We start from the raw sequence: 10,578 nt of genomic DNA, 5'->3' as shown, positions 1-10,578 counted from the left end.
CGCCGATCGCCAACATGGGGGGTATGATGACCCCTCTGAGCATTTGCGCGGGGTGCCTGCTGATCGATATCATTAGGCACCCCGATCCGGTCCCCGCCCGGCGCACGGCAGGGACTGAAATTCCCACGGGCGTATGGATAAGCCCTGGGTCCTGAAGTACCAGAAACCCAGGGCGTATCCATACGCCCTAGGTCCTTAAGGGGTTAAACCTAATTTACATTTCAACCCATGATGGTGTCATGCTAAGCAGACCACATTATGCCAGTGCTGAACCCTGTGATGTGCTTTCTGACTCTTCCCCAATGGCAGGTGTTAAGAGAAGGATGAGACATGTTTTTTTTATATATATAAATATATATATTTATTAAGAATAATACACAGGATAAATGTCCGTTCTCGGCTCCCCGGCTGTAGTCATAGGCCTCAGTCTTCACTATTCCACAGGAGGGTTCTGTTCCGGGTCCGGTATCTTGGTCCTCAGGCTGACGTTAATGTCATTTCTGGAAATCTTCAATGACAGATGCTGAAAATCTGTGTAGCTGGTCACTTGGTATAACGTGACGCCGCAAAATCCCAGGTATTCAGCCACCAAGACGGGGACATAGATAATCGCCTCGCAGTGTCCGGTGCACAGCTCCATATAGAAGGAGACCTGACCAGCACTGAAGAGCAGCAGTACCACAGAAGTCACTAAGGTGGAGGCCAGCCTTATATGGCAAAGAATCCGGCTGCTGTAGGACCTTTTGTATAGGAATCCAGCTTGGCACATATTATATATGGCTCCACAAAAAAATGCCATACCTGAGCTGATCCTGTGTATTGTAGGATTGTTCCCCATAGTAAATACGCCATTCAGGGCTGTTCCTATGCACACGATGCATCCTAAGGTAAACAAGATCTTCTGGTAAATCCTAAAATGCTTTGCAGATGGTTCAGAGCGCAGGAACATAAATCGGTACTGCAGGTAGGCGACGGCAACTCCTATGATGGGTGCACCAAAGAACACAACCTTATATATTATCCACTCAGGATGTCCTACAGCCGTGTCACTGATAAACGGCTGTCTGTTATGTCCTAGGGCGATGGTCAAGGTGACAACAGTGCTGAGGCCCAAAAGGTTCCATGTGACCCAAAGGAGAGGCAAGAACCCTAATCCCTGGATCTCCATGGCACAAAGAAACAACAAAAAATCGCTGAGATAAAGGAAAGATTCGCTAAGCAAAAGCCGCTGTCTCTGTCCAACTCTCTCTGTGTAATCAGATTGTCAGGCAGGTTTTTCTATAGGCTCGGAACTCGATGATGTCACATCTGTGATGTCATTCTTTGGTTTATCTCGGAAACACCATCATGCTGCATACTGATTGGTCCTCAGTGTTGTAGATCTTTATGCAGACAATCCTGGCATCACATTTGCTGATATTTAGTGTTTCCACAGTCAAGTAAAACTAGTAATGGCTGAATCCACATTTCAACAGGGTTTTCCAAAATCTCTTTCAACATGAATTCATCTGAATATAACCTTATGTGTCTGTAATTCTGCCAATTCTCTTCTTTTACTACAAAGGTTAATGTTTTGTCAGATGTACAACATATAAAAAGGTTTTTATTCTGACAGTTCCATTTAAATAAACCTGCAGGTCTGTACCTTATATGTATTAACATTTCTGTGACTGCTCGGTGGTTAAAAAAACAAACAAAAAATACATTTCAGATGGGGTTGTACTTGGATATATTTGTACATTTGTAGGTGTCCACATTATATTTTATTGTTTTCTGTGTAAAGTCCAATACAAAAGAAAATATGTAGAAAAGAATTATGGACTTTTTTCCTTAGTTTTTTTTATATAGCTCTTTTAAAAGAAACCAAGAATATGTCAGTACAATTTTATATATATTTATATGCTTTTCTAACATACATATTATTACACCAGATCTTTGGGTCAGCTGATTGACAGCCCTTCTTTAGTTACACAATATAACTGTATCTTGGCCCCCACACATCACATGGTAACAGTACCTACTGTGTCCATCGGTTTCATGGCCGTCCTGTGGGGGCTACACACGACCACTTTCACCCCCTTTCCTTATGTTTATAATTAAAAGTTCATAAAAAAAAATGTTTGTGGAAGGAAAACAAATAAAATAAAACTCAACCTGTCTTCTCAGTCAGCCGCCCCCCCCCCCCCCCCCCATCCTCCCCTGGTGACATATTGACCATAGAGCCGGAATCAGGGTCTTGCACTATGGAATAATAGCACGTGCCTCATTGGTCTGTGTAGATTATTGAGGTCTGGTGAGCTCCTATATTTGCAAATAACGTAAAAAATGTGCAGTTTAAACATGGTAATAGGTAATTTCCCATTGGCAGGGCCGGTTTTAGGCTTAGCGTGGCCCTAGGCAAAATCAAAAGTGGGGCCCCAAAAGTCGTAATAGTGCACTAACCAGATTTGCACATTTTTGGTCACTTCAAATACCATAAAAATATCTAAAAAAGCAATTGAAAAGTCCCATCAAAACAAAAATGGTACCGATAAAAAACAACAAATCACAGCGCAAAAAATGACCTCATACATCCCCATTTACAGAAAAATAAAATAGTTATAGGGATCAGAATAGTACAATTTTATATTTTTGTATAGTTCCCCCACATTAGGTTGGCAGTATAGTTCCCACACATTAGATAGGCAATATAGTTCCCCCACATTAGGTTGACAGTATAGTTCCCCCCACATTAGATTGGCAGTATAGTTCCCCCACATTAGGTTGGAAGTATAGTTCCCCCACATTAGGTTGGCAGTATAGTTCCCCCACATTAGGTTGGCAGTATAGTTCCCCCACATTAGGTTGTAGTTTCCCCACATTAGGTTGGCAGTATAGTTCCCCCCACATTAGTTTGTAGTTCCCCCACATTAGGTTGGCAGTATGTACCCCCACATTAGGTTGGCAGTATGTTCCCCCACATTAGGGTTGGCAGTATGTTCCCCCACACATTATGTTGCAGTCCCCCCCATTAGGTTGGCAGTATGTTCCCCCACATTAGGTTGGCAGAATAGTTCCCCCACATTAGGCTGGCAGTATAGTTCCCCCATATTAGGCTGTCAGTTTATTCCCCCAAATTAGGTTGGCAGTATATTCCCCCACAGAAATACAGCCTACAACCATATATAGTGTATGGCTGGAGGCTGTATGTCTATGTATTGCCCTGCTTCAGTGCTCTGACCACCGCTCCTCATAGCTTATAGGCCATAGCAGTAGGTGCAAACTTGTGACCAGGAAAGATCTTTCAGGACATAGGGATGTCCTTAAAAGTGATGGGGGGAATTAACCTGGGGGGGGCAAAATCCCCATTGCCAATCCCTCCTCTGCCCCCCCCCCCCCCCGGATCTGCCACTGATACTTACACTACCAATACTGCCAGGGCCATCTTTAACTTTGATTGGACCCTGGGCAAGCAATTTTTTTGCCCCACTCCCCCCCCCCCCCATTTTTGCAACCGTAAGCAAAAGCTAATTTTGCTGCCCCTTCACTCCACCCTTCACTTCCACCTTACTACTGGGGTGACACACTGTAACATACCTCATCCTCAAGTAATCACCTTACTACTGGGGTGACACACTGTAACAAACCTCCTCCTCATGTAATCTCCTTACTAATGGGGTGACACACTGTAACAAACCTCCTCCTCATGTAGTCTCCTTACTACTGGGGTGACACACTGTAACAAACCTCCTCATGTAATCTCCTTACTACTGGGCTGAACCACTGTAACAAACCTCCTCCTCATGTAATCTCCTTACTACTGGGGTGAGACACTGTAACAAACCTCCTCCTCATGAAATCACCTTACTACTGGGATGACACACTGTAACAAACCTCCTCCTCATGTAATCTCCTTACTACTGGGGTGACACACTGTAACAAACCTCCTCCTCATGTAATCTCCTTACTACTGGGGTGACACACTGTAACAAACCTCATACACACATCATACATGCATACATCATAGATATACATCTAACACACATCATACATACACATAAATATATCATGCACACATCATACAAAATCATACACATACATATATACAATACACATCTCCAACCCAAAGCCTCTCCTTACCCGGGTTGGCTGAGGCTGCGTTGCTTCTGCCCCAGGGTCACATCAGTAGGGGCTCCCAGTAGCCTCTGGCCTCCTCAGCCCTGCAGGGCCGCACATAGTAGAAGTAAATAAAAAAAAGTGCTGGCCCGGGCCCCCGAGTAGTGGAGCGCAAGCAGGATGTGAGGGGGATTTACTAGTGGAGCGCTGAGCGTGGTGACGTCTCTTCCAGAATGCTCAGGACAGGGGGAGGAGTGTCTGTGCCTTATGCCCTGAATACTGCATTTTACACAAATTCGCATTTTACATAATGCCACGATTTTACCGCGATTTTGCGCAAAATGGAGTATTGTTAGTACTGCCTTAAAGCTTTTCAGGGGCCCCCTTTAGGATTTGGGCCCTAGGCAATTGCCTAGGATGCCCCGCCCTAACGCCGGCCCTGACTGCTTATTCCCCATTGCCTACTGAAACAAACATGGAGTTAGGTGAGATACCTGTAGGCAGAACGACCATTTAGCCAACAGCTATTCCACACATATGTCCCACTTTACAGCATTTTTTATCTGTTTTCTCAGAGAAGTGATACAAAAGCTGAATGTGGCTCTACAGTATGTGTCCGGCACATGGCCCATGGGCCACATCTGGCCGCCACTTCATTTTTTTAATGACTTGCTGCCTGTTTCCTGTACTTGCCCGGCCCCCTCCGCAAAGCGCTACCTGCGTTCTCTACGTAGGACTGTAGCCATTCAGACCTTGCAGGCCTGTGTCTTTTTGACCAGTAGTGGTATGTGGGGGGTCCAACTACTATATAGGAGCAGTGTGGGGTTCTCAACTACTATATGGGAGCAGTGTGGTGGACCTAACTACTATATGGGAGCAGAGTGGGGTTCTCAACTACTATATGGAATTAGTCTGGGGTTCTCAAATACTATATGGGGGCTTTGTGGGGTTTTCAATTACTATATGGGAGCAGTGGGGGGTTCTCAACTACTATATGGAATTAGTCTGGGGTTCCCAACTACTATATGGGGGCTGTGTGGGGTTCTTAACTACTGTATGGGGCTGTGTGGTGAAACTAACTACTATATGGGAGCAGAGTGGGATTTTCAACTACTATATGGAAGCAATGTGGGGTTCTCAACTACTATATGGGTGCAGTGTGGTGTTCTCAACTACTATATGGGGCTGTGTGGTGAAACTACTACTGTATGGGGCAGTGTGTGTTCTCAACTACTAAATGGGGGCTGTGTGGTGGACCTAACTACTATATGGGGGCTGTGTGGTGGACCTAACTACTATATGGGGGCAGTGTGAGGGTACTAAATACTATGAGTACAGTGTGAGGGTCCTAACTACTATATTGGGGCTGTGTGGGGGCACTAATAACTATTTGGGTGTAGTGATGTTGCGAGCATAACATTTTCGGTTCGCGAACCGCGAATGCGAACTTCCACAAAAGTTCGCGAACTGGGCGAACCGCCATTGATTTCAATGGGCAGGCGAATTTTAAAACCCACAGGGACTCTTTCTGGCCACAATAATGATTTAAAAGATGTTTCAAGGGGACTAACACCTGGACTGTGGCGTGCCGGAGTGGGATCCATGGCAAAACTGCCATGGAAAATTACATAGTTGATGCAGAGTCTGGTTTTAATCCATAAAGGGCATAAATCACCTATTATTCCTAAATGGTTTGGAATAAGCTTTAGCATCACATAGTTAGATTCCCCCATATTAGGCAGCACATAGTTAGAGCCCCCTTTGAGGCAGTACATAGTGGGATTTGAACACAAGGTCCCAGCGCTGCAAGGCAGCAGTGCTAACCTCTGAGCCACCATGCTACCATTAGCATACATCTAATATCCACGGTTGCAAAAATGGACAGAGATGTCAGCAGAGAGTACCTGAAAAATTAGGCATGTAGACCTGGCTGGAAAATTTGGTATTGTTGCAGCCGCTTCTGTAGCAACGGCCATAAAAATTGCAGCACCATAACAATTGCAGCAGCAGAGGCCAGAAAAATTAGGCATGTACACATGGATGAAAAATTAGGTATTGTCGCAGCCACATCTGTAGCAGCAGCCAGAAAAATTGCAGCACCAGAAAAAGTGCAGTAGCAGAGGCCAGAAAATTAGGCATGTACACCTGGCTGGAAAATTTGGTATTGTTGCAGCCGCTGCTGTAGCAGCGGACTGAAAAATTTCTGTTTGTTTTGCCAAGCAGAAAGTGCCCTAAAACATTGCGGCTTGAACCCTAGTTGGTGGCGGCTAAGTCACGCAAGTCGTCCGGCATTCAGAGTTCAAATACAGCAGTGTGTGGACCATTTTTAGGCCAAGGTAGGTCATCTGATCAGGCCTTGTTCAGTCAAATGTATCGCCCAGTGTCAGTCCCTTCGGGATCCATCCCTCATTCATCTTAAGAAAAGTGAGGTAATCCAGACTTTTTTGACCAAGGCGACTCCTCTTCTCAGTGACAATACCTCCTTCTGCACTGAAGGTCCTTTCTGACAGGACACTTGAAGCGGGACAGGCCAGAAGTTTGAGCGCAAATTGGGATAGCTCAGGCCACAGGTCAAGCCGGCACACCCAGTAGTCAAGGGGTTCATCGCTCCTCAGAGTGTCGATATCTGCGGTTAAGGCCAGGTAGTCTGCTACCTGTCGGTCAAGTCGTTCTCTGATGATGGACCCCGAAGGGCTGTGGCGATGCGTAGGACTTAAAAAGCTCTGCATGTCCTCCATCAACAGCATGTCTGTACAGCTTCCTGTCCTTGCTGGCGTGTTCGTGGGAGGAGGAGGAGGATTACTTTCACCTCTTCCCCTGTTAGATCCCTGTTGTGCTGTGACATGACCCTTATACGCTGTGTACAGCATACTTCTTAATTTATTTTGGACCTGCTGAATCCTTTCCGCCTTGCTGTAATGTGGTAACATGTCAGGCACTTAATGTTTATACCGGGGGTCTAGTAGCGTGGACACCCAGTACAGGTCGTTCTCCTTCATCCTTTTTATACGAGGGTCCTTCAACAGGCACGACAGCATGAAAGACCCTATTTGCACACGGACGGATGCCGAGCTACTAGTGTTGCTCGCGAATATTCGCAATTCGAATATTATTCGCGAATATCGCATATTCGCGAATTCGCGAATTTCGCGAATATAGCGCTATATATTCGTAATTACGAATTTTAATTTTTTTTTTTTTTTTTTTTTCTTCACAGTACACATCACAGTGATCACCCCTCTCTGCTTCCAGCTTGTGTGGTGTAAAGAAGGCTCTAATACTACTGTGTGAGACTGGCGTGCGACAATTCGCATATGCGAATATTAGTGTATGCTAATTTTCACATATGCGAATTTTCGAGTATGCGAATTTCCTATATGTTAATTTTCACATATGATAATTTTCGCATACGCGGAATTTCGCATATGCGAAAATAAAACGAAAATATAACGAATATGCGAATATCCGCGAATATATGACGAATATTCGTCCATATATTCGCGAATATTCGCGAATTCGAATATGGCCTATGCCGCTCAACACTACGAGCTACTCATGTCCCATTCCTCGTCCTCAGTGATGTCAGGGAAGGTATAATCTTCTTCCCCCCAGCCACATGCAACACCACGGGAACCAGATAGGTGACAAGGAGCACCCTGGGATGCCTGCTGTGGTTGGTCTTCCTCCTCCTCTTCAAAGCAAGCGGAAGCTTTAGTAGTAGGTTGGGTGTCTTGTGATAGTCAGTCAACTAAGTCCTCAGAACTTTGGGGGTTCAGGGTACGTGGCCTCTGAACACTGGCCATTCTAGGGCCAAAGGGAATCCCAGCACCACGATGGCCCCTGCGGGGTGGCCTTCCTCTGCCTGTCATTTTGTTGGTTAAATTTACACAAGTGTCACACCTAATGTGATTTGCACTAGGGTGACACAATTTGCCCTGCAGGCAAGAAAAATGGCAACTGTGACGTGAACTAACAGTGACGGCTGATTTTATTTAACAGCCAAAAAAGTTTTTTTTTTTTAATTTGCACAACTGTCGCACCTAATGTGATTTGCACTAGTGTGACAATGAGCAAAAAAAACTTGCCAGTTCTTTAGAAGTACACTGGACCCTAAATACACCACCTAGCAGCAACCTAGCTATCACTTTCCCTATACAGCAGGAGCAGCTTCTCTAACCCTCCACTTCCTAAGCCTGCAGCATGCTGAATGAGGCTAAAATGGCGTCCGTGAAAGAGGTAGGAGGGTCTGGAAGGGAGGGACTGATGCTGATTGGCTGTAATGTGTCTGCTGACTCTGACTCACAGGGTCAAAGTTTACTTAAATGTTAAAGTATAGGGGGCGGATCGAACTTCACATATGTTCGCCCGGCGATATGAACATGCTAAGTTCGCCGGGAACTGTTCGCGGGCGAACAATTCGCGACATCTCTATTTGGGTGCAGTGTGGTGATCCTAACTACTATATGTTGGGAGTGCGGGAGGCACACTACAATATGGTGGCAGTATAGAGGCCTAACTGCTATATGTTAGCACTGAGGGGACCTAAGTACTATATTGGGGAAGTGTGGGGGACCTAACTACTATATAGGAGCATAAGGAAACACAAGACCTGCAGACCTTTGAAGACAACTATAAGGCTCATGTGGCCCTTGGTGAAAATTAGTTTGACACCTCTGCTCTACAGGGCTAAAAGTCTGTTTTTAGATTTCTTTTTAACATAATGTCATATGGAAAGCCAAACATTTCTGATACGAGATCTCTTCAGTTGCCTAAAAGCAGTAGGTTAATGGTTGAACAACCACTAAATGGTCATCTGGTGAACTGTTTTTTTGCCACCAGTGCAATTATACACATTTTAGTCCAAATTAGTTGTTACAGTCCATTCAAACTTACTGTACAGTTCACTTGGTGCCAACTAATCGGGGGTAGATGAAGACTTCCAAATATAAGAAAAAAACCATTTTCATTAGAAATATGTCAATGAGCAGATCAGAGATCTGTAACCATGACAAGCTGGCTGCCTCTACATCTAGAGGAAATAAGGTTTTACCATGAGGGTACATTCCCACACGCCGTATTTGCTGCGTATTTGCTGCGTATTTGCTGCTGCGTATTTTATTTTCTCTGTTGAAGTCAATGGGTAGGAAAATACGCAGCACCAAATACGCAGCAAATACGCAGCAAAATACGCCGTGTGGGAACGTACCCTAAGTATGGAAGAGGATTCTTCTTAACCCCTTAATGACCCAGCCCATTTATACCTTAAGGACCCGGCCATTTTTTGAACATCTGACCACTGTCACTTTAAGCATTAATAACTCTGAGATGCTTTTACTTTTCATTCTGATTCCGAGATTTTTTCGTGACATATTCTACTTTATGTTAGTGGTAAAATTTTGTTGATACTTGCATCATTTCTTGGTGAAAAATTCCAAAATTTGATGAAAAAACTTTGAAGCTCTCTGCTTATAAGGAAAATGGATATTCCAAATCAATTATATATTGATTCACATATACAATATGTCTACTTTATGTTTGCATCATAAAGTTGACATGTTTTATTACTTTCGGAAGACATCAGAGGGCTTCAAAGTTCAGCAGCAATTTTCAGATTTTCACAAAATTTTCAAAATCTGAATTTTTCAGAACCAGTTCAGTTTTTAAGTGGATTTGAAGGGCCTTCATATTAGAAATACCCCACAAATGACCCCATTATAATAACCGCACCACTCAAAGTATCCAAAATGACATTCAGTAAGTGTGTTAACCCTTTAGGTGTTTCACAGGAATAGCAACAAAGTGAAAGAGAAAATTCTAAATCTTCATTTTTTACACTTGCATGTTCTTGTAGACCCAGTTTTTGAATTTTTACAAGTGGTAATAAGAGAAAAAGCCACCCAAAATTTGTAAACCAATTTCTCTCAAGTAAGGAAATACCTCATATGTGTATGTCAAGTGTTCGGCGGGCACAGTAGAGGACTCAGAAGGGTAGGAGCAACAATTGGATTTTGGAGAATGAATTTTGCTGAAAAGGTTTTTGGGGGGCATGTCGCATTTGGAAAGCCCTTATGGTGCCAGAACAGCAGAAAGCCCCACATGGCATACCATTTTGGAAACTACACCCCTCAAGGCACGTAAAAAGGTGTCCAGTTAGCCTTAACACCCCACAGGTGTTTGACGACTTTTCGTTAAAATTGGATGTGTAAATGAAAAAAAAACATTTTCACTAAAGTGCAGTTTTTTCCCCAAATTTACAATTTTTTTACAAAAGGTAATGGGAGAAAATGCCCTCCAAAATGTGTAACCCCATCTCTTATGAGTATGGAAATACCCCATGTTAGGACGTAAAATGCTCTGCGGGCGAACTACAATGCTCAGAAGAGAAGGAGTCACATTTGGCTTTTTGAAAGCAAATTTTGCTGTAATGTTTTTTTGGGGGCATGTCGCATTTAGGAAGCCCCTGTGCTGCCAGAACAGCAAAAA

General features: G+C 44.0%; 1 protein-coding gene across 1 annotated transcript; it reads right to left on the bottom strand.

The window, feature by feature from the left end:
- Positions 1-433: 433 nt before the first annotated feature.
- Positions 434-1,168, bottom strand: LOC130357363 (DNA damage-regulated autophagy modulator protein 1-like). Its single transcript, XM_056560051.1, has one exon. It carries the CDS (start codon positions 1,166-1,168, stop codon positions 434-436), a length of 735 nt encoding a protein of 244 aa, XP_056416026.1.
- Positions 1,169-10,578: the final 9,410 nt, after the last annotated feature.

This window comes from Hyla sarda, chromosome 2 (assembly GCF_029499605.1).
Source record: "Hyla sarda isolate aHylSar1 chromosome 2, aHylSar1.hap1, whole genome shotgun sequence".
Taxonomy (NCBI): domain Eukaryota; kingdom Metazoa; phylum Chordata; class Amphibia; order Anura; family Hylidae; genus Hyla; species Hyla sarda.
Note: the sequence above shows the minus strand (reverse complement) of the source record. Positions and strands in the feature narration are given on the sequence as shown.